Below are 24,846 nucleotides of genomic sequence, written 5' to 3'. Positions count from 1 at the left end.
AATAGCTTCTTGTCAAATATCACATAGAGGCATTCTTATTTTAAGACTGTTCCATGTCAGAAAAATATCATAGTTGTATCCTTACACTTAGAAGGCTTGTCTTGCATGGAAATCTGGGTTAATGATCCTTTTGCTTATGAGTTTTGGAGGCATCAGTGTTGGTGAGAAGTTCAAGGCCATAATACGGCTTTTTTCTCCTGTTTTTGGAATCCTTCAGTACCTACCCTTCATCGCTAATGTTCTGAAGTATAAGGATGTATTTTATTGTGAATCTAGGTTTATCATTACATAGTGTGTTCCAACCTGGAGACTGATGTCCTTCAGCCTATTCTTTCTTATATTTTCATCCTGTTATGTTTCTTTGATTAGTTTATTTGCATGCCCTTCTATTTTTCTTTTTTGCACATTTTAAATTTACTGCCTTTTTTGTTATTTTTTCCCTACATTTTGATCTTTCATTATATGGTCTGGGAAATTTCTGCAGTTTTATCTTCTAATCCTTATTTTGAATTTTAAAATTTGTTTTGGCTTTCTTAAATTCAAAGAATTTTTCCTTATTCACTTTAAAACAAAATCGTATCCTACTCTTTTTTTCACAGGTGCATAAACCCCCTTTTATACACCCTGCATTACCCTCACCCGACCATGATCTTTGATTTTTCATATTTTGTTTGTTTGCATCTCTGCTTCTACTGTGAGATCCTTTCCTCCATATCTAATGATTCTTGACCATTACTGCTACTGCTAAGTCGCTTCAGTCGTGTCCAACTCAGTGCGACCCCATAGACGGCAGCCCACCAGGCTCCCCATTCCTGGGATTCTCCAAGCAAGGACACTGGAGTGGGTTGCCATTTCCTTTTCCAATGAATGAAAGTGAAAAGTGAAAGTGAAGTTGTGTCTGACTCTTAGCGACCCCATGGATTGTAGCCCGCCAGGCTCCTCCGTCCATGGGATTTTCCAGGCAAGAGTACTGGGGTGGGGTGCCATTACCTTCTCTTCTTGACCATTAATTTATATCTAATAAGTAATAATTGCTATTTTATTAGATAATATCTGATTGCATGCCTTGTGACAAGCTGAAGGCTTTTCATTATAGGGATCCTTAGAAAATTGCCTTATTTATGAGCAGCTAGATTGTCAGTCTTGTTTTAGTTTTGCTTTCTGGAGGGTAGGGTAATCTTGCATTCTGTCTATTGTGTAACAGAAATGTTGGGTGGTTTGTAGATCCTGATTGTTGATCTCTTTTCATTAAAAGTTGAAGTGCTGACCCCAGGAAGGAATCAAGGCAAATAGCCTTGTTCCTGGTAAAGCTAAATGGTACTAGTGGTTAATACTTCCCTTCCTCAGTCCAGGTTTAGAGAATCTTCATATGGAAAGAATTGGAGAAGAAAATGGCAACCCACTCCAGTGTTCTTGCCTGGAGAATCCCAGGGACGGGGGAGCCTGGTGGGCTGCCGTCTGTGGGGTTGCACAGAGTCAGACACGACTGAAGCGACTTAGCAGCAGCAGCAGCATGTAGAAAGAAAAGGTGTAATTACAGGGGGGACTCGGAATCTGTTTATTACTGAAAACTGTACCGATGGGACCACAGGCTCCTTTACATCTTTGGTGAAGAGAAGCAGGTCTACCCCTGGGAACCATGGGGGTTCAGTAGGCAGCACAGGGCTGGTAATGTGGATTGTTTTAACAGTTTTTTTAGCAAAATATCATTACCCATCGTTTAAAAACCTCATCCCAGTGGATGTCAGAGTGTCTCAAGTCAAAGTGCTCTTCTCAAAGGGTGTCGAACCCTTTCCTTAACAAGCACCCGGTAGGGCAGAAGTGTTGGGGAGGTTCTTTTTACATGATCTTCAGGAATGACATGATGGTCCCTCCGCCTGCTTGATGCCCCCTTGGTTGTCCTTGAATCATCTAGGTAAAATCATTGACTTCCAACTGACATGTGCAATTTTTAAAAGTAAACATATTAGACTTTGTTCTTCAGTAAGGTCAAAAAGGCATTATCAATTAGAGCTTATCTATCAACTTATAACCAGTAATTTGCCTATTCTGAGGATCGGATTTAGTCATGATATCAATTGAATGATGATATTCAGAGAACATGTTTTTTTTAATGTAGACATTATAATGAGGGGGCTTCCCTTGTGGCTCAGCTAGCTGGAACATGGAAGCAACCTAGATGCCCACTGACACATGAATGGATAAAGAAGTTGTGGTACATATACATAATGGAATATTACTCAGACATAAAAGGGAACACACTTGAGTCAGTTCTGATGAGGTGGATGAACCTAAAACCTGTTATACAGAGTGGAGTGAGTCAAAAAGAGAAAGATAAATGTCGTATTCTATCTAACATATTCGGAATGTAGAAAAATGGTTCTGAAGAATTTATTTACAGGGCAGCAGTGGAGAAACACAGAGAATAGACTTATGGACATGGGGAGAGGGGAGGGGAGGGTGAGATGTATGGAAAGAGTAACATGGAAACTTACATTACTGTATGTAAAATAGATAGCCAACGGGAATTTGCTGTATGGCTCAGGAAACTCAAACAGGGGCTCTGTATCATCCTAGAAGGGTGGGATGGGGACGGAGATGGGAGGGAGGTTCCAAAGGGAGGAGATACATGTATACCTGTGGCTGATTCATGTTGAGGTTTGACAGAAAACAACAAAATTCTATAAAGCAATTATCTTTCAATTAAAAAAAAAAAAAAGAATCCACCCACAATGTGCGAGATCTGGGTTTGATCCCTGGGTTGGGAAGATCCCCTGGAGAAGGGAAAGGCTACCCACTCCAGTATTCTGGCCTGGAAAATTCCAGGGACTGTGTGATCCATGGGGTCACAAAGAGTTGAATGCGACTGAGCAACTTTCAGTTTCACTATAATGAGGGGATGAGTATATTTGTTTTCAGAGAGTGTGTAGGCTAAGAAATGCCTTTTGTGTGTGTGTGTGTGGCCAAAAGCTTTTTTCCAGCTTCAGATTAATGGTTTCTGATCTAACAGACTTTTAAAAATTTTTTTTGGTAAACAGAAAAAGCATGATACTCTTCTGTTGTTCCATTCATTTCTTAATGACTGTATTTCATTATTATAATTTTCTAAATCATTTCAATTATAAATTAGTCTAGTATTAAAGTATAGGCCTTCAGAATATTTACTCTGGTTCTTTTTGCTCCTCGTGCCAAGTTTGTCAGTTTACATTCTCTTAGTGATTAGTTGTTTATTTTCAGTGATTAAATGGTTTTACATACCAAATGGTTAACCATATATTTATTCACTATTTAGGATATTAGATTCTTGTGTGTCTTACCTAGACTGCACATTCTACCTGGCTGAAAAAATTCTTTAGTCATTATGTTCATGAATGTCATTCACAAAGGAAGAACATTGTATTCTGAAAATCAATGACAAACGTTTATTGTAGAGCTACAAAATCATAATTTAAGAATATTGTTTCCGAATGAGTGTGGTAATTGAAGACAAGTGATCTTTTGTTTTTGGAGGGCTTTAAGTGGAATATACCCTAATTTATCACTCCAGTCCAAGGCTGAAAACTTGGTTTAAAAAGATAGTATAATCTTTGTAAATTGCATGAAGTAATTGCCACATAGATTTATACCAGGAAAAATTGATAGTTTTAAAAATAGTGAGGCTTTGGTGTTCAAGGTAGGTCACTTTTAATTTTCCAAGGCCAGATGAGATTTTTATTTGGTTTTCTTATCAGATCATAAGATCTTGCTGGAATTCAGCCAGATCATTGGTTGGAAGGCATCAGAGTGTGTCGGGTACAGTTGTTCTCAGTTGAGAGCTGTCCCTCCGAGGTTGGGACACAGAGCTGCAGAGGGTGGCTGGTGGCTTTACAGCAGTTGCTTAACTTTTCTGTCGTATTCCTTTCACTTGCACGTGTGTTGTTCTGTACTGAGTCTATCCTACCAGCCATGTTCTTATTAGTTTATGATCTTTTTCATGGTACTGTTTCTCCTAGTCTCCCCTAATTTTTTCCTGAGAGAGAGTTTGCTTGTTATCTCAACTCCCTGGTAGGAATTATCTATATGATGACTATGTACTTCTCCTTCACTTTAAAATACTACAGTGGAGTCAGTGTGAATGATGAGATGTAAAAGACCCTTGAGGATATAGAATCCTAATGGACAAGCCCTACGAGTCACAGGTGGTGTAGATAGACCAGGACAAAGCCACTGTGCAGGGCCTTGGCTCCTAATCTATTTTATTGTTAAAAAAAAAAAAAACAGAAATAAATGAGGGCTTTATTCTTTATCACTTCTTTAAAGAAAGACTACAGTCGATTTATAATTTTTTTTGCTTTTCATCAGAACTGAACTAAAAGTCTTCAGGAAAATAGTTGCCCATGTCTCACTAATCTTTAATAAAAAATATCCTTCTGTTCTAGTATTTTTTATCTTAATCTCTTTTGAGTTATGAAAGATGCTGAATGAGTGTAGGAGATGAGACTGACATTTTACTTGGACAGTATGATACCACTTTTATGTATTAATGTCCAAGGGAAACATCAGTTTTTTTTTTTTTTTTTTTAAACTTGAGTTTGGTATTTTACTTAAAAAGCTACTACTAAAACCTAATGTTAATTCTTTTTTCTTTATCCTTCAGTCAGAAAACAGAGGTCACCACAGCGCTTCATGACATGGTAGACCAACTGGAGCACATTCTCAGGTGAGAAAACGGAGTCTGGTTCTGTGCTGATTAAAGACATCTGTCCAAGAAATGTTACATTAAATATGCCCAGTGGTCATTTCTACTTTGATCTCATATTTGTTTGATTCTCTTAGGAGTGAATGAATCTAATACTAGCTTATCTCAGCAGAATGCTGCAGTAGTGGAAACATGAACTTTGAAGACTGGTAGAAGTGTGTTCAAATCTAGGTGTCATCACTTACTAGCTGTGTGATCTTTGAGCCTATGGTTTTCTTAGCTGTAATACCTATAATATCTAACTCATAAAATGTGATTTTAATATTATATTAAAGGCTTCCCTTGTGGCTAGGGTGGTAAAGAATCCGCCTGCAATGCGGGAGACCTGGGTCCAATCCCTGGGTTGGGAGGATCTCCTGGAGAAGGGAAAGGCTACCCACTCCAGTATTCTGGCCTGGAGAGTTCCAGTCCATGGGGTTGAAGAGAGTCGGACACAACTGAGTGACTTTCACTTTCACTTTAAGCTTTTAAAGTACCTCACACTTAGTAGGTAAATAAGAAATATTAGTTCCTTCAGTAATTGCTACTTCTACCAGCAAACAGTGTTTATTTTGCCCCTTAGTTTCCTTTTTTTTGGGTATACTACATTTGATTGAATATTTGGATTATAGTAGTAACTAGCAATATTCTTTACTGTGAAAATGAAATATTAAGCTCTTTTGGAGACTGAAAATTTCCAAGTTGCTATTCAGAAAGTGTAATATTGTTTACTAGTGTTCATTTTTATGTTTATATATAATGTGCTTATATGTAAATTTTAAATATTTACATTAAAATTAAACTTTAGGAATAATAAACTTTGCTCTTCCAATATACAATTATAGAAATTATAAATAATAACATCACTTGATAATGTTAGTATGTAAAGTATAAGTATTTGGAATCTACTAATTTGATGTCTCTCTCCTCTGCATAGCCTCTCTAAAAAATTGAGCATAGTTTGAACAAAACTTAATTTGTTAATATAGATTCATTCCTTACAAATCTACATGGTTTCCTTTATTTGCCTAATGAAGTGGGAAGGAGCTTTCCCAAAGAGATACAGTATAATAAACACAATGTATTTCATAAAAAGTTATTACTGCATGATAAACATTATTTATTTCACCACATGTTCCTGGATGTAACCATGAATTGTGTTCATAGTCAAATTATGCTTTCAGTATCTCAGGCAAACAGTAGGACCCTGTAGGTTTCTGGATGATTCACAAGTCTTTCACTGTTCACCTTAATTTACTAACCTTTTAAAAGGAAAGCTTTTCATTCCTCTTCCAGGTTTACCACACAGCCATTAATAGTTGATAAATATTTAATGTATATAATGTCAGGTGACATGACCCATTAAACTTACCTTTATGCAGAATTACTAAATTTTATCTGACCTTTAATTCATAAATGTGAGATTTGGTGAGAACAACAAGGTGTGTATACAGTGCTGATAATTATGGAATAGATATCCTAAGAAGATCCATATAAGAACAGGAATCTTATTTGTTTGTTTATAGAATGGATTCCTGAGGAAGATTGAGCCTTATGGTATTTCTGCGGTTTTCCAACTCTAAAATCCTTTGCTTATTGCTTTTCCGGCAGCCTTGCCTATAACAAAATACTCACTAGGGTTGTTAAGAGTTAAAGCTGGGTATTGCAGTGATAGATTTGGCTTATTTTGCTGACTTGATGCTTTTATAGTACAGCAAAATTGTGAAAAAGATTTTGAGATAAGGATATGCCAGGGTTTTAAAAAAATGTTAACTTATCCCAAGAATATTGTAATAAAAGTCAGTAGGGGAAATAAAATTTGGTATATAGTTACTAGCTTTTCTTTGGCTAAGAATTAATGTAATGTGTAAAATTGGGTCATTCCCTGTGCTACTTTTTTATTTTTGTTTTAAGTACTTAAACCTAAGTGCTACTTGTATGTTTAACGTTCTTGGAGCTGTGTTGTTTGGTATCAAAGCATATTTAAAAGTTCTTTTTTACTTACAGTGTGTCAGAGATTTTGGAGAAACACGGACTTGAGAAACCAATTTCCTATGTTAAAAATACTCAGTCTAGCTCAGAAGAGGCACGCAAGCTGATGGTTAGATTGACTAGGCACACCGGTCGAAAGTGAGTAATAAACACAATTAATTGATAATTGTGCATGATTAGAAACAATTACTGTGTTTTGTTTTTTTATTCTTTTTCTGAGTTCATTGGGCTATAATTGACCAATAATAAATTGCACATATAAAGTATAGAAACTAATAAGTTTTGATCCACGTGTGAAGAAAGCTGAGCACCGAATAATTGATGCTTTTGAACTGTGGTGTTGGAGAAGACTCTTTGAGAGTCCCTTGGACTGCAAGGAGATCCAACCAGTCAATCCTATAGGAGATCAGTCCTGAATATTCATTGGAAGGACTGATGCTGAAGCTGAAACTCTAATACTTTGGCTACCTCATGCGAAGAGTCGACTCATTGGAAAAGACCCTGATGCTGGGAGGGATTGGGGGCAGGAGGAGAAGGGGACGATAGAGGATCAGATAGCTGGATGACATCACCGACTCGATGCACATGAGTTTGGGTGAACTCCGGGAGTTGGTGATGGATAGAGAGGCCTGGTGTGCTGCGATCGATGGGGTCGCAAAGAGTCAGACATGATGGAGCGACTGAACTGAAATGAGCTGATGTACCCGTTGAAACCTTCACCTCATCAAAATATTGTACCTAACCATCACCCCTGAAGGCTTTCTTTTGCTTATTTATAATCCCATTCCTCCTCCTGCTTCTCCGCATCATACCCCCATCCCTGCCCCAGGCTATCACTGATCTATTTTCTGTCTCTGTATCTTATTTTGCATTTCCTAGAATTTGATGTAAATGGAGTCATAGCAGTATGCTTTTTGTCTGGCTTCTTTGAGTCAGCATAATTATTTTGTGATTCATCCATGTCGTATCATGGATCCGTAGTTTATTCCATTTTATTGGCTGACTACTATTCCATTGATGGATTTCCTGCACTTTGTGGATCTTTTCTACTTGTTGATGGATATTTGATTTATTTTGAGTTTTAGCTTGTACAAATATAGCTGCTGTGAATACTCATGCACAAGTCTCTGTATGCACATGTGCTTTCATTTCCTTTGGATAAATCCATGAGAGTTGAATGGCAGGATCATATCAGTAGATGGATGATTAACTTTTGGAAAAACTGTCTTCCGAAGCATTTGTAATGTTTTTTTTGTTTTGTTTTTTAAATCAGTCTTTTAGGTGAAGTCCATTCTTGTCAGTACTTGGTTTGGTCAGTCTTTTTAAGTTTATTTTAATAGGTATTAATATGTTACGGTATCTAATTTTCATTTTAATTGCTTTCTCCAAAGAGTAATAACATTGAGCATCTATTTATGTGATTATTTGCCATCAGTGTATCTTCTTAGATCATTTTAAAACTGAGCTTTTGTTTTTTTACTGATTTTGAGTTTTATTATATACTCGGGATATGAGTTCTTTTTTAGATATATGCTTTTGCAGAGATTTTCTCCTATCTGTCTTATCTTTTCATTCTCATACCTGTCTTTTGAAGTGCATATTTTATACATTTTGATAAGATCCAGTTTATCAGCTTGTTCTTTGTTGATTGTGTTTTTGATGTCATATTATGAAACTTTTGTCACAAAGATTTCCTCCTGCCATTTGTAGTAAAATTTTTAGTTTTTCCTTTTGCAGTCAGATTCATGGCCCATTTGAGAGTTCATTTTTGTTTATCATTCACGATTTTTTTTTTTAATACCTAAATATTCCAGCATCATGTGTTGAAAAGACTATCTATACCGAATTGCTTTTGCATCTTTGTTGACTATCAGTCATCCATGTAATGGGGGCCTATTTTGGAATTCTTTATTTTAATCCATTGATCTATTTGTCTATCTTGTAATAACCATACTATGTTAATTGTTATAGATCTGTAGTAAGTCTGAAAATTATTGTAAATTTATAGGAAGTCTTAAAACTTTTTCCTCATCTCTTTTTGGACAGTTTATTATAGTTACTGATTTATGTGCCTTATATTTCCCTTGAAATCATCAGCCTATCCAGGGGAAGTGTTATAGTTACTGTACATGTAATTTGGAATCTTATGTATCATTGGCCATCTCTCAGTTTTTAAATGAGTAATTTAGAAGATTCTGATAATTTAAGTCTTAAGATTTCTTTACAGCTGTAAACAGTTGGTCAGTATTTCCCACCATGTTGGCTCTACTCTAGAATCCACTCTTCAATAAGAAAGCTTTGGTGCTGCTGCTAGATTACCTGCTGTCTTTCCATTGAATCTCTCAAATGCTTTTGAAGTCTTTGAAGTTAATTTCTACTTATGGCATTCTACTTACTGAGAATGTGTAAGAGAGCATGACCTCTTTCTTCAAGGTAGTCAACTTGAAATGAATCTTAATTATTTCACATATGCTACCACAGCTTGACCTTCAGCAACTATAGAATTTTCTTACGCATATTCTGAATGGTGGCAGGTTTCACTGACTGTGTCACCAATGAGGTTTTACCATCTTGAATGCTGTACTGTTTTCTCTCTGGAAAATAACACATGCCATCATTCCAAAGTGGTAACTAATACATTGTGTTTGTATTCAGGTATCTCTGTCAATTTTCAAATCTCTTGTTATGGTGCCCCCAAGTTCTACTCTTGGTTCTTATTTACTGCATGTATTCTGAAAAGACCATTGGAAATAATGTCTTATAATTTGTTTTAATTAAAACCTGTACTTACAGCTAGCCATGTGTGAGCAAGCATTAATACCATCTGTCCCGTGTTGCTGGTTTCCAGAAGAACAGCTGGGCATGAGAACTTGAATTCAACTAGACAGTGCCCAGGTCTGGTTTTATGAAGCTTGTGCAAGAGAGACACTTAATTTTTCAAACATTTTGCTACTTTTTTGCCTGTAAGCCAAATTTGAAAGAGCCCTTTAATTTTTTGAAGTCCACCCAAAGAGTTCACATACCAGCGTCTAACTAAGGGAAGCACTTCAGGGATTATCCTTAAAGACTTGCAGTCAGCTTGTTTTATGTGTTTGTATGCTGGAAAAGAATGTGTTCTCTTAAGCTTTATTGCATATGGGATAGAAATAATTGTTCATTTTGTGTAACAAATATAAAATGCTGAAAGCAAATTTTGTTTTTAATGCAAAAGAAAGAAAACAATGCATGGAAAAGAAATATCCAGTTGGTATTTGACAAACACAAAACAAAACCTGCCCTTTTCAAGCAATGAGATTCATGATTATATAGAACTTCAACACTAGAAAATAAACATAAATGGTGATTACAAACTCATAGATATTCAACAAAGATGAACTTTGAAGAGAGGTGGAGAGAATTATATAGCACATTCGCCCTCCTACCAGGCAATATTCGTGATGGTGTATGTGACGACAGAAAAACAATGTATTTGTAACTTTCACATTCATTCATTCATTCACATCTGTTGAATGCTCTGTTGTGCCAGAAAAATGTGAGGCGTGTCTTTTCATACATTCTACTTTAAGTTATTCCTCATAATATTCAAAAAAGGGAACTGAAGTTCAAAGAAATTAGTAAGTTTATTCAATTCTATACAGGCAGTTGAGCCTGTTTTTACACTTAGGAAAAACCTTGCTTCAATTGTCTGTTTTATCCACATTGATCTCTTCCATTCCTTATCTTTGTCTGAGATGGACTTTAAGTTAGAAAACTGAAATTTAGGAGTATTAAATACTCTCAGTCACAGAGCTAGTATGTGAGTCCCTGGGGCATTGTTAACAAAACCTTTTCTGTTGCTGCAGAAGAATCTGAGCCATCAAATATCTAACTCTGTGATTCTGGAAGCTGACATGACACGGTATTTGAACAGCTAGATTGTGTAGGCCTCACTGCTCGAGCCCTGATTGGTAAATTGCTTCTGAGCAGAGGAAACTGTCGATACACTGGGGAACCTGCTAGGGACTTGCTATTTTGAACTTTCCCATGTTTGGTCACTGGCTTATATTTGAGGGGACCCTGAACACTGTGGCTATGGAATTGTTGAAATAGATACCAACTTGTGTGGGGAATGAAGCGTCTTCGTAAGCCAGATAGGAACTGCAGCTGCCTTACAGGGCTCTGTCTTGTCCTACGTGGGCTGGCACCTGGATGGAAGGAAGCCCTGCAACACTGTCCCAGACTCCCTGGACTCTGCCGAGACTCCCACTGAGAGGAAACTCTGAGGCTGCCCTGCTGACCAGCTGCGCGTCCCACCTCAAGGCTCAAGCCGTGTGTGGCCTCTGTGGCCTTCTCCGTCTGCACGTGTGGTTGAAGTTAAGGACGTCCCCTGCTGGCAATTGCAAAGTGATGAAGATGGAATTTTGAAATGCATTCTCCTGTCTCCAAGTGCTTTTTCTGCTGTATTGCAGCTGCTTTATCTTAGGCCGTGTGTTTTATTTCACCGTAGAAACTCACAGCTTGTATACCTTTGCCGTAGTCAGAGAATGCTATTCCAGTTTTGTGTCTAGGCTGTCTGTGGCTGAGATCGCTCTGCCAGCATCTCTGATGTTGTGTCACTGCCCACCTTTTCCCTCTGTCTTTAATCCAAGCTTTTTTCCCTGGAAATTCAAATGAAATATACTTCTGTTGCTCATCCAGGAGCTGTGTGGCATATAGAACGGTGGTACCAATTTTTTTACTTTCGGTCAATTGACAGCAGCAATTTTCTTTTTTCTTTTTCTCCTCCCAGGCAGCCTCCTGTCAGTGAGTCTCACTGGAGAGTGTTGCTGCAGGACATGTTAACTATGCAGCAGAATGTTTACACGTGTCTAGATTCTGATGCTTGCTATGAGGTAATTTGACAGATTTTAGTATTTCCTTTTAATTTTTAAATTTTGGTTGTTAGATTTTGTTCATTGAACACAAAGATGATGACCAGAAGCTTCACCGTAAGTAATAGGACTGAATTATTGACAAATAGCTGGTAATTGAGTAGTGCTTTAGAGTTTGAGCACTTTCATATCTACGTTTCTGAACTTTCATATCTACGTTTCATCTCCACACATTTATTTAGTGGGTTAATTCTCATCTGGAAAACTCGGAATTGTACATCAAGTACAAGCCTCTCTCCCATAGTTTCGGTGGTCACCAAAAATGACTTCATCATAGTCGGATTTCCCTTTTAGCTCAGATGGTAAAGAATCTGCCTGTAGTGCAGGAGACCCAGGTTCGATCCCTGGGTCGGGAAGATCCCTTGGAGAAGGAAATGGCAACCCACTCCAGTATCCCTGTCTGGAAAAACCCATGGACAGAGGAGCCTGGTGGGCTGCAGTCCATGGGGTCGCAAAGAGTTGGGCATGACTGGAGATCAGTCCTGGGTGTTCATTGGAAGGACTCATGCTGAAGCTGAAACTCCAATATTTTGGCCACCTCATGTGAAGGGCTGACTCATTGGAAAAGACCCTGATGCTGGGAGAGATTGGGGGCAGGGGGAGAAGGGGATGACAGAGGATGAGATAGCTGGATGGCATTACCGACTCGATGCACATGAGTTTGGGTAAACTCCGGGAGTTGGTGATGGACAGGGAGGCCTGGCGTGCTGCGATTCATGGGGTCGCAAAGAGTTGGACACGACTGAGCGACTGAACTGAACTGGACTGAGCGACTAACACAGGTGACTTGTGAAAAATGACTTCATGTACCTGAGAAAAGTCTGTCAAATCTGCCTGTTTTCATCTCTGCTAAGTTGCAATAATCCTGCAAACTTGTTGCGCTCCTTCCATGTCTCCTTCTAACTTAACACGGATTGAGAATATTCTTCTAGAACAGACCTTTTCATTATACTCTTTTTCTTAAAATGAGCTGCTTGTTCCCTATCTACAGTCAGAAAGTACCCATATTTCTTACCCTGTCATAGAAAGCCACTGGGGATTCCAGCCATCCTGTGCATTTCTCGCCTCTGACACACTCCACTGTGTCCTCTGGGCTCCAGTGGTGTCTGATGTGTCCTGAGTCCCTCCACTCACCATGCTGTTCCCTGCTTCTGTGACTCTGCACGTTATTCCTTTTGCCTACCTGGAATATGTTCCTCTTTTTTAAATTTGAAAATTGATGATAACTTGTAGGATTCAGTTCACTAATCATGTCCTCTAGGATGCCTTCCTTTGTCCTTTGATATAGCTCATCTCTTTTGTAGCCTTTCTTTCAAATGTAGTGACTTGCGTGTTTCTATAAGTTTCTTCCTCTTGGTCATTAGCCTATAGGCAGGCATTATTAGATCATGTTCATCTTCACATCCCCTAGTGCATATTCTAGTATTTGGCGTACAAAGGGTACTTAAAGATGGCTAGTTGTCTCAGATTGTAACCCGGGAGGATTTAATCCTTATTTTGGAAGGTATGTGAATTACCACCAAATTCCTCAGGCTTTGCATGGAAAAATGATCCAGCTAACCCATTTTTAATGAGATACAGTTCAAAAGAGTGTTCCCATTTGAACTTTCCTATCAAATAAGCCAGATCCAAATTGTGTAGGATATTTCTCGTGTTGCTCTGCTCTGACAATCGTGAAGCATAACCTGTTGATAAAATGAGAGTTATAAAATAGGTCTGTGTTTTATGAAATTGGCTGTATTTTAATTCAAGGTGGTTTTAACAAAAGAGCACTGTTGAGAAATGAACATAGGCTGTTGAAAAAGGAATAGTTTTTTGTATTTGAACTTCAGATTTTTATGTGCTTGATGGGTGTAAAGTTTATATTGATGATTACAGTCTCCGACCATGCACAACTGCCAGTAACTTCCCCCTTGTATCTAAAGCAAAACTGGAAATTCAGTTTCAGGAGAAAATAATCTATATGCATATGGGTCCCCAAATCTTAACTGTCATTAGTATGCTTAAAGTAGTTTTTAAGTGTATGTAGCATTATTTCCTGGTATTTTCTGATTTTGACTGAAAAATTGGTGTTAAATATATTACACTTGAACTCACTTTTGTGTAATCTATCATAATAGCTTGACATATTAAATCGTTTTTGTTATATTTTAACACATTTGTATTAGGCTTTGATATTTTAACAACTTTGTGCTGTTAGTCTTTCTTCTTTGAGAAAACATTTTAAAGCATATTATAACTGTCTTAAACTGATTCTAGAGGATAACCCAGATTTGGCATTTTAAAATATTTTAGTGCTGTTTAAATTATGCTATATTGTCTTACTGACTTGTGGCCGTTGTATTCAGTTTACCTGTTCTTGGAAATTAATTTGAAATGTGATTGGCTCAATTTTGATAAAGTGCAAGATTTCTATATAGCCTGTAGAGCAGAAATATGTACTGTTATTTCAGCAAAACCTTTAAAATAATAGGAGTGAATTGTTATTTTCAGTATTGGGCATTGACTCTCTATGGCTTACCTGAATAAATCAAAGGAAAAGAGAAATTGTTACACCTAAGTCATTTTGGTCACCTGGAGAGAGCCATTTTCACCTGTTGTATAAGTGCTTAGGGTTACTGCCTGATAATTTGCTTTCTGCCACAATATGTATTTTATAGCAGATCCCTTTTTGGAGATTAGTAATTTTATCCTTGCCAGTCATTTTAGTAAAAGCCTGAATAAAACTACCTTTTCCGGAAGCTTAGAATGATTGAGAGTAAGGAGATCCTATCAAAATTGGGTAGCCTTCCTTTTTATAAGGAAACTCTTGCCTGTCCATTAAATCTTCTTTTCAGTTCTTGCTTCTATTTCTGTCCTCTGGCGTGATAGGAAAGAGCAGTCCCTGGGACCTTCTTCCGGGGACATTCTCCGAGGGAAGTTCTTGTGCTGATTATATATTGATATGATTAGTGTGGGCTTAAATGTATCTCTTTAATGAGACTCTTTTGGAATAAGTAAATAACCTCAATTATAGAATAAATTTTATGTTAATTGGTGCTATTAGTTGCCTTGTAAAATGCTGTGGTATTTGCACAACTACCTTCCATCAAGTAGCTTCTGTTGTATTTAAATAGTTTTTAATTTGCAGATTGGCAAAAAAAAAGTCACGTGGTGTATTGTCATTCTAGTGGTGAAGTGTAAGGAGAACATTTGTGGCTTAGGTATTTAGTGAGACTGAAGGTCCCCTGGAGAAGGAAATGGCAACCCACTCCAGTATTCTTGCCTGGGAAATCCCATGGACAGAGGAGCCTGACGGGCTACAGTCCTTGGGGCTGCAAAGAGTCAGACGTGACTGATAGACTGAGCATTCACGTACACTTCTGAGACTGACTTTATGTGCTTTAAGCAGTCATTAATTATGTGTACCATATTCAAAGATTTTCTTTTAAAAAATGAAAATGTTATAGTTCAACCAGAGTGTGGGACAGTATGGTCTAATGGACCTGATTTTAGTGAGTATGAACTTTAGGTATTTTACTTAAGTGTTCATTGTAACACATGAAAGTATGCTTACCATTAGTTTGTTCAGTTAAATTATTTCTTCTTGCTAAAAGAGGGAGTTTTTTTTCAATTGAGGTGAAATTCACATAACATAAAATTAAGCATTTTAAAGTATGCTTCATTGTCATTGAGGTACATTCATGGTATTGTGCAACCTCTACTTGTAGAATGGATGTATTTTTAAAATTTATTATACTTGGATATCAGAGCTTCCATTGTATTGAGAATTGAGTCCTCCCTTTCTAAGCACTAATTCTAGTTTATTCTTTTCCCCAGATATTTACAGAAAGTCTTCTGTGTTCCAGTCGCCTTGAGAACATCCACCTGGCTGGGCAGATGATGCACTGCAGTGCTTGCTCAATAAATCCACCAACTAGTATAGCCCATAAAGGAAAAACCCAATTCAGGGTCAGTTACGAAAAAAGTATTGACTTGGTTCTGGCAGCCAGCAGAGAGTACTTCAATTCTTCTACCAACCTCACTGACACCTGCATGGATCTGGCCAGGTAGAGGAACTCTATGTTCTCCATAAGAGAGAGTGGGGTCAGAATACACACACTGCATTGTTGGTGTTATTCTCTGATTTACAAAATACGTTATCACAAGTGCAGAGTACTCTTCCATTTGGGGTACAGTTGCTTAGTGCTTGAATATAGAAAGAAAACTTAATTATATCATGAGTGTTCATTAGTTTATGAGCCTTTTTCTCTAGCACACTTTCCCACAGTCATTCTAGCTGATTTTCTGTAAGGTTATACTTTTCTTCTATTGGAAGAAATTCATGTGGTAGCCTGAAAATCCAGGTTTTGGAAAATTTTAGCACATTAGGTCATGTCTGTATCCTTTACATGGCTTCCAGTCTGCTTAGGGACAGGAGACTTGATTAGATAATAAAACCCAAAAGTCCCTTCCAAGTGGAAATTTATGGACTAGGGATTCTATTCTTCTCTTGGCTTGTTGTATAGGAAAGTTAGCATTCCTTTTTCTTGGTATTGATTCTTCAGATCAGATCAGATCAGTCACCCAGTTGTGTCCGACTCTTTGCGACCCCATGAATCGCAGCACGCCAGGCCTCCTGTCCATCACCACCAACTCCCGGAGTTCACCGAGACTCACGTCCATCGAGTCAGTGATGCCATCCAGCCATCTCATCCTCTGGCGTCCCCTTCTCCTCCTGCCCCCAATCCCTCCCAGCATCAGAGTCTTTTCCAATGAGTCAACTCTTCACATGAGCTGGCCAAAGTACTGGAGTTTCAGCTTTAGCATCATTCCTTCCAAAGAAATCCCAGGGCTGATCTCCTTCAGAATGGACTGGTTGGATCTCCTTGCAGTCCAAGGGACTCTGATGAGTCTTCTCCAACACCACACTTCAAAAGCATCAATTCTTCAGTGCTCAGCCTTCTTCACAGTCCAACTCTCACATCCATACATGACCACAGGAAAAACCATAGCCTTGACTAGACGAACCTTTGTTGGCAAAGTAATGTCTCTGCTTTTGAATATGCTATCTAGGTTGGTCATAACTTTCCTTCCAAGGAGTAAGCATCTTTTAATTTCATGGCTGCAGTCACCATCTGTAGTGATTTTGGAGCCCAGAAAAATAAAGTCTGACACTGTTTCCCCATCTATTTCCCATGAAGTGGTGGGACCGGATGTCATCATCTTCGTTCTTAGGAGCTTTTTTTTTTTGCATGTAGAACTTTAGGCCTTTGCCTCTCTTAATGGCTTAACTATGTTGCCAGCTTTTTATTGTATATAATTTATCTTTCAAATGGCTATTTAGAATTTCTAAAAATTGTAATTGTTATTCTTTTCTCTTATATAAGCTTTCTGTCTTTTGTCTCAGACTTTGAAAGACCTTTAATTCCAAAGATCATTAAAGTCATTTTTCGTATTGTTTTCTTACTACTTCAGTTGTTTTATTTTTGCATTGAAATTTTAGGCTTATTAGGATTATTTTGGTGTAAAGATTGTGGTAGTTATTAAGTTACTTTTCCCCTCAAATGACTAGTAGTTGCTTCAACTCTAGCAAGACTTTTAAAGGTAACTTCCCTGCCCCACCCTCTGCCCTCCCTCCCCACCTCCGCCAGTGAAATCTTATCCAGAGTCATGTTTTCTCAAGGCATGTTATTAAACTTGACAAAGTTGTTTAAAATAGTTAGTAAATTTTTTCTCCTTTCCCAAGGGAAAGTATTTCTATTTCAGATGATGAAAATATCAAATAGAACAGGCTTTGAAACTGGGAGTTGTGTTTGACCTAAATCTTCTTGACAGATGCTCCTGGAGATCATTTTAAAACTATACTTGCAGTATTTTCCTTTCATCCATCTCCTCTCTCCTATGAAAGTGAAGTGAAAGTGTTAGTTGCTCAGCCGTGTCCAACTCTTTGCAACCCCGTGGACCATAGCCCGCCAGGCTCTGTTGTCCATGGAATTTCTCCTATAAGGACACACTTTAATTTTAAAAATGTCATATGTGTATAACGTTGCACCAACTGATTGTGATTTGTGAGCTCAGATATATTTAATTGTTCACAGTTTTATTGAAATAGAAAAAAGCCATCTATTATTGATTAAATTATTATTTATTTACTAATTTTTTTTAATTGAAGAAGCAATGCAGCCACGAGATAAAATATTCAAAAATACAGAAAGATAGCTATGGACAATGTCTTTCTCCTCATTATAGTTCCCCTATCTTTAATGCCCTCTATATTTTTAATTTATTTCCTGTGTATCCTTCTGGAATATCTTATTGAATATTACATTCTTCTTTCTTAGGTCACAGGTGCTTACTACTTGTACATACCTTTCTCTGTTTTGTTTTATTCACTCGGTATCTATATATAGGGTTTTTCTGTGTAAGTGCATATTGGTTTGTTGCATTCTTTTTTGGTGGTTGTAGAATATTCCATTGTTTGACGTTTATATAGTTTATTTAATTAGTTCCTGATTTAGTGTCTTTTATTTCAAAAAGAGCCTATCTGTAGTATAAATTCCTAGAACTGGAATTCCTGTGTTCAAAGGTAAATTCAGTTGGAATTTTGGTAGATACCATAAATAGGTTATATACTGTTTACCCTTGAACCAGTAGTATGTGTTACTGCTTATCTGATTTAAATGCCTTAATTTTTTCAAGAAGATAGGCCTATATCTGTCAGTTGGTCATGTAGGTAGACACTGGCCTAGACATCTTCCTGTGATGGTCCAGGATCTTAGAATCATTAACTCTCATGGCCTGATCTCTGCCTGTCCTTTCTAGTCTCATGCCCCACTGTTCCTCTGCTGCTGCTGCTGCTAAGTCACTTAAGTCATGTCCAACTCTGTGCGACCCACAGACGGCCTCCCACCAGGCTCTGTCGTCCCTGGGATTCTCCAGGCAAGAACACTGGAGTGGGTTGCCATTTCCTTCTCCAATGCATGAAACTGAAAAGTGAAAGTGAAGTTGCTCAGTCGTGTCCGACTCTTAGCGACCCCATGGACTGCAGCCTACCAGGCTCCTCCATCCATGGGAGTTTCTAGGCAAGAGTACTGGAGTGGGGTGCCATTGCCTTCTCCGCACTGTTCCTCTATGTGCATCTTTCAGAAAATAGGTTTGTTGTTAACTAAAATTTATCAAGTATGCTTTCTCTGAGTTTGACAAAATTTGCTTAAAATCCTCCATAGGTATCACAAATTCTTAGATTATCAAATCACTGTCACTTACATTTATCTCAGTACTGCGTCAACAACTGATTGTTTCTGATCAGCAAAATGTCTCTTGTGCACTTTGTTAGGTTATTCTTTTTTCCTTTGAGAGACAAAGTTGTGACCGAAATCAAGACATTTCTGCTTTCCTTAGAAGAATAACTGGAAATTATACAAATTCCGTCTTTTTGCTTAATCCTTTTTAAATCATCATTATCTCTGGAGTCAACAGTAAACAGAGCACTAAGCCCGGAGCTAACGTACCTTGCTTTATCCTCTGATACCTTACGTGCTGTAACCTGCACAAATCACTCCTCTGAGCTTCAGTTTTGGCTTCCTTGCAAAGCAGGTGGTGATATTTCTCTGTCTCGCAGCCTTGCTGTGAGGATTAAGAAAGAGATCAGAAAGCCTCTAGCAGAATACCTGGAAGGGAGTTGGTGTCTGATAAATGTGTTGGATCTCTGTGTTGTCGATCATAGAAGGGCAGCTTAGCTGAACGTATGCTGCTTTTCCACTTTAAAAATGGTTTTGTCCTAGGTGCTGTTTACAGCTGATAACAGATCGACCTGCCGCCATTCAAGAGGAGCTCGATCTTATCCAGGCCCTGGGGTGCCTTGAAGAATTTGGGGTGAAGATCTTGCCTTTGCAAGGTGAGTTTTCTACTTAAGTGTTGCACTTTTATGAACTTATTTTGCATAAATTCACTAGTATTCCTGTTTAGGTGTCTAAATAAAGAGTACTTTTGGTCATTTAATCTGTTAGCAATAGGTTCTGCCCTCTGTCCCATTTTTCAGTGCCGTTATTACAGCAGTGAGGCTGTTGGATAAAAACAAAAAGAGAAATTGGGGATTACAGGTGAGAGTTTCACCTTTACATCAGTTTTCGATTGAAATTTATTCATTTCAGTTGCATAATTTATAAGTAGCTCTAAATGATAATAGTTTATTTCTTCTTATGCTTACTGTAGAATATTCTTTAATTGAATCCGTATTTTTTTTTTAACAGAGGGAATGACAGGAAATTGTTGTTTAGAGTTAAATTACTAACAGTATGTTAGCATTGCTCAAGTTCTTTTACCTAAAGGTGGAAGTCAGATTAGTACCAGCCCAAACAGGTCATCTGTCCTTTTGGGACAGTGGGCATCTCCCAGTGTCCTGAGCCTCACCTGATAAGCAGGAGGGAGATTTTCTGTTGCTTCAAATCCTGCAACTCAGTGCCCTAAATGAAGTGAGTGTGTTTGGTGATTTGTGGTATGCTTGGCTAGTTTCCATGTCATCTCTGATCTTTATTCTTGAAAAGATTTTTATGTTTTTTATTGAAGTATAATTGACTGACAGTGTTGTGTTAGTTTCAGGTGTACAGCAGAGGGCTCTTATCTTTATTCTAACTCTGGAAATGTTCAGAATTGGAAGTGGGAGTTTAGCTAAGTTCTTTTCATCTCTGGTTTTTGATAAGTTTTCACTGGAATTGTGTGTCTGGTTTTTTTTTTTTTTTTTTTAACTTCTAATATCATTGATCAGTGATAGTCTGTTACAGGTTCATTGGTGTGTTTTATTGTATATTATCTATTCAGAGTCAACAATAACTTCATTATTTTTTTAAATTGCCTTTTACTTAATTCTTATTGATCTGGGGGTAAACACAGTTTTCACTTGGTTCATTTGCCTTAAATTAGGGAGGTCAGTGTACCTCCGTCGTGTCCCTGGTCACGAATCATCAGTGTGTCTTCCTTTGTAGTGCGATTGTGCTCTGATCGGATCGGCCTCGTCAAGGAGTGTATTTGCCAGTCCCCCACGTGCTACAAGCAGTCCACCAAGCTGCTGGGCCTTGCTGAGCTGCTGAGGGTAGCAGGTAAGTTTTGAAAGCTTAACTGCTGTGCACCATCCTAGGAAAACACTGGAATATGTGCTACTAGGTGTGAGAGGAGCTGCTTTTCAGCAAGGTTTTGTCTTTTCCAGCAAGATTGGCATGTTATTAAGATGTGTTCCTATGTTGAGCTGCTTGGACCTCTGTCTTCTAAATGAAGGCAGACTTTTTTGGGGTTCCATGGTCATACAGGGTCAGAAAGAGAAGTCAGAGTTACCATTTATAACCAGAAAACTTAAAAAGTAGGACAAGGCAGCTCAACTAGTTCACCTTCAGTTTCCACATTTGGTGTAATATTTTCTTTTTAATATGAATTTATTTATTTTAATTGGAAGTTAATTACTTTACAATATTATATTGGTTTTGCCATACATCAACATGAATCCGCCACGGATATACACGTGTTCCCCATCCTGAACCCCCCTCCCACCTCCCTCCCCGTACCATCCCTCTTGGTCATCCCAATGTACCAGCCCCAAGCATCCTGTATCCTGCATCGAACCTGGACTGGCAATTCATTTCATATATGATATTATACGTGTTTCAATGCCATTCTCCCAAATCAACATTTTTGAACCTGAATAATTACTTAGAACAATTTGTGCATTTACTGTTTGGCCAGGTTTTCTCACGCATTGTCTCATTTCATTTTCTATTAAATGATGTTGATGTTTTCTTCCTGTTTTATGAGGGGATTTGAAGGTCAGAGAAGTTAAGGATCTTGCTCAGCAGGGTTAAGTAACAGAGCATTTCTGAGTCCATACTCCATGTGTCACATTGTTGTGCTTACCAGTCTTTTAACGTTTTTCTTTTGTATTTTTGACTCATCCAATGTGTATCTCACCTGATGGACATCTTCAAGTGAGTCCTCATCTTCTTAAACAGATTTTAAAGTGTGCAGCTTAAAATTTTCAAATCCAGCACAATTTTGTGACAAATACCTTCCCATTTCAACTAAAAGAATGAAAATGAGCCCACCCGCTGACTCGAAACACCAGCTGTCTATACTGGACATGTCTGTTGGTTTGCTAAGTGGTCTTCCTTTGGGACCCCGTCCCTCTCCCAGTGGAGACTTGCCAGTCAAGATGCTTTGCCACAGTTGTTGGCACTGTCGTCCTGCCAGTACCTTCTGTCCACTTGCCAGTGCAGAGATGACCGTGCGACTCAAGAAAAACCAATCAAAATCTTTCCTGACGTTTGATATATAAACACAGGAAGACAGAAGCACATTCTTCTTTTCTAAATTAAATTCGTAAGGATACAACCTTAGGGATGCTGGCAGTCATTTGTCTGATCAGTTTTCTGAAAATGAATCCATTTGAGAGAAGGAAAACGCCCCAGTGGCAGTCTACATGCCTCAAGATCTAGTCCTGCCTGAAGATGGCTTTTAACCCCAGAAATTGTTTTTAATTAAAATGGGGTTAAATTCCATGTTTAGCTTTAAAAAAGTAAAGAGGATTTTGTTTATATTTTGAGCTTTAAGTAAATATATATATATGTATATGTATATTTGGTAGACACATTTATGTTTTAAAATCTAAATAGGACTCTTCTTCTTAAGGCTTTATAGTTTTAGTATATTTTATTGTGTCAGATGTCCTTTTCTAGCCTATCTGAAAGCGTAACACTAGCATTTTTACCTCTGGCCTTGGAGATGTGTTCGGATATCCCTTGGGGGCCAGGCAGCCATCGGGAGGTATCTTGGAAGGCGGCAGAGAAGTTGAGCATGGGGTCTGAAGACTGGTCCTGTCCTTACTCTCCTATTCATTTGCTAAGTGACTTAAGCTTCAGCTTCTGGAAAATAGGAATGCACCCCCTGCTTTAAGTCTAGGTTATGAGACTCACACGAGTTAATACATACGAAAGCATTTTGTAAACTTGAAAGCTCTCTGATCATCAGGGAAGAATTTCTTAAGGATCCAGTCATAGACACTAATGAAGCAGTCAGGGATGCTGTCTACATTTTCCATGTACCTGCCTACTACTGTTAATTTCCATTTTCATCCCTGTGACACTGACCTAAAAATAGGAATATCAGTGATCAAGATAAGCCTGCATTTTTAATGGTATGAACATTACTCTTCAGTCCTGCCGAGTACATTTGTGTGGAACACCTGGTGTTCAAATGGCTTTTCTTTGCTGTAGCTATTTTAGTTCTCCTATTTGGAACCCTCTCAACTTGACCACCTCTGTTTCACAAAGTTGAATGTGGAATCTGTGTTATAACTTCAGTCCAGTATCATTAAAGGAGAAGACTAGTATCCATATTTCATTCAACATGGTGCTTTTATTGTGAGCCCCCTGAGTGCACGTAATAGCTACTGTGTATCCGTGACTGCTGTGTGCCAGCTCCCTTCTGTGCCCTTTTAACACACTGGCTCTTCTGCTGTTCACTGCAGGCTCTCCTTACTGGCATTTTACAGATGGGGAAATAGAGGCCCCAGAGAGGAAAGTAATACCACTTTGTCAGGTACTTTGGATACAGAGTTCTATTACACACCTGCTGCCCTCTGGGAATTTAGCATCTTAGAGGGCTGCAGAAGCAGAGAACTGTGTTGCATAATGGGGTATGAGGGTAGTCCACGGCTTCTGTAAACAGATGTTAGAGAATCCAAAAGACAATTGTAATATTTAGCTGGGGGCGGAGTGGTGTTAAGAAAGGAATCACAGGCAGGTAACATGTATCTGAAGCTTACAGAATGCTGCGGTTATTTATTGCTGCTTTACAAACCACCCTGAAACCTAGCAGCTTAAAATAACAACAGTCATGTCTTCTTATCTCTCCCGGTTCTGAAGGTTGACTGGGCAGTTCAGGGTCTTTTATGAAACTGCAGTCAGATATAGCAGTTAGGGCTGTGGTTATCTCAAAGACTGCTTTGTTCACATGTCTGGCACCTGGGCTGAGAAGATTGAAAAAGCTGGGGGCTGGAGTAGCTCGGGCTTTCTCTTCTCTATGTGGTTTCTCCTTACCATCTTTCCTTATGTTGTTGTCACACTACCTGGATTTCTTATGTGGTGGCCTAGGGCTCCCAGAGCCAGTATCCCAAGTTCAGTTCAGTTCAGTTCAGTCACACAGTCGTGTCTGACTCTTTGTGACCCCATGCATCGCAGCACGCCAGGCCTCCCTGTCCATCACCAACTCCCAGAGTCTACCCAAACTCATCTCCATTGATTCAGTTATACCATCCAGCCATCTCATCCACTGTCGTCCCCTTCTCCTCCTGCCCCCAATCCCTCCCAGCATCAGGGTCTTTTCCAATGAGCCAACTCTTCGCATGAGGTGGCCAAAGTATTGGAGTCTCAGCTTCAGCATCAGTCCTTCCAATGAACACCCAGGACTGATCCCCTTTAGGATGGACTGGTTGGATCTCCTTGTAGTCCAAGGGACTCTCAAGAGTCTTCTCCAACACCACACTTCAAAAGCATCAATTCTTCGGCACTCAGCCTTCTTCACAGTCCAGCTTTCACATCCATACATGACCACAGGAAAAACCATAGCCTTGACTAGACGGACCTTTGTTGGCAAAGTAATGTCTCTGCTTTTGAATATGCTATCTAGGATTGTCATAGCTTTCCTTCCAAGGAGTAAGAGTCTTTTAATTTCATGGCTGCAATCACCATCTACAGTGATTTTGGGGCCCCCAAAAATAAAGTCTGACACTGTTTCCACTGTTAACCCATCTATTTCTCATAAAGTGATGGGACTGGATGCCATGATCTTAGTTTTCTGAATGTTGAACTTTAAGCCAACTTTTTCACTCTCCTCTTTCACTTTCATCAAGAGGCTTTTTAGTTCCTTTTCACTTTCTGCCATAAGGGTGGTGTCATCTGCATATCTGAGGTTATTGATATTTCTCCCGGCAATCTTGATTCCACCTTGTGCATCTTCCAGCCCAGCGTTTCTCATGATGTACTCTGCATAGATGAGAAACCAACAAAAGTTTCATGTCATTTTGCTGTAATTTAGCTTTGGAATTTGGGCCACTTCCTCTCTAATGTATCTTATTCACAGAAGCAGTCACACAGGCCCTCCCAAGTTTAAGGGACATATTTATAGGCTCCACTTGAAGTTGACTGGGCTTGGGTGAGCCTGAGACGGCTTCCACAGCTGTTGGAACAAGCCTGCATTACT

The 24,846-nt window shown here is 38.6% G+C and overlaps 1 protein-coding gene across 2 annotated transcripts in view; it reads left to right on the top strand.

The window, feature by feature from the left end:
• NBAS (NBAS subunit of NRZ tethering complex) overlaps positions 1 to 24,846 on the top strand; it is a 329,480-nt gene that overhangs the window by 145,583 nt on the left and 159,051 nt on the right. For both annotated transcript variants that reach the window (XM_005891040.3, XM_070379139.1), the window contains 6 exons: positions 4,637 to 4,699; positions 6,725 to 6,847; positions 11,478 to 11,580; positions 15,439 to 15,668; positions 19,386 to 19,498; positions 20,586 to 20,699. In XM_005891040.3, the coding sequence (XP_005891102.2) occupies positions 4,637 to 4,699; positions 6,725 to 6,847; positions 11,478 to 11,580; positions 15,439 to 15,668; positions 19,386 to 19,498; positions 20,586 to 20,699 (746 nt within the window). The remainder of the gene's footprint in view (positions 1 to 4,636; positions 4,700 to 6,724; positions 6,848 to 11,477; positions 11,581 to 15,438; positions 15,669 to 19,385; positions 19,499 to 20,585; positions 20,700 to 24,846) is intronic.

Source organism: Bos mutus, chromosome 11 (assembly GCF_027580195.1).
Source record: "Bos mutus isolate GX-2022 chromosome 11, NWIPB_WYAK_1.1, whole genome shotgun sequence".
In the NCBI taxonomy this organism is placed as follows: Eukaryota; Metazoa; Chordata; class Mammalia; order Artiodactyla; family Bovidae; genus Bos; species Bos mutus.
Note: the sequence above shows the minus strand (reverse complement) of the source record. Positions and strands in the feature narration are given on the sequence as shown.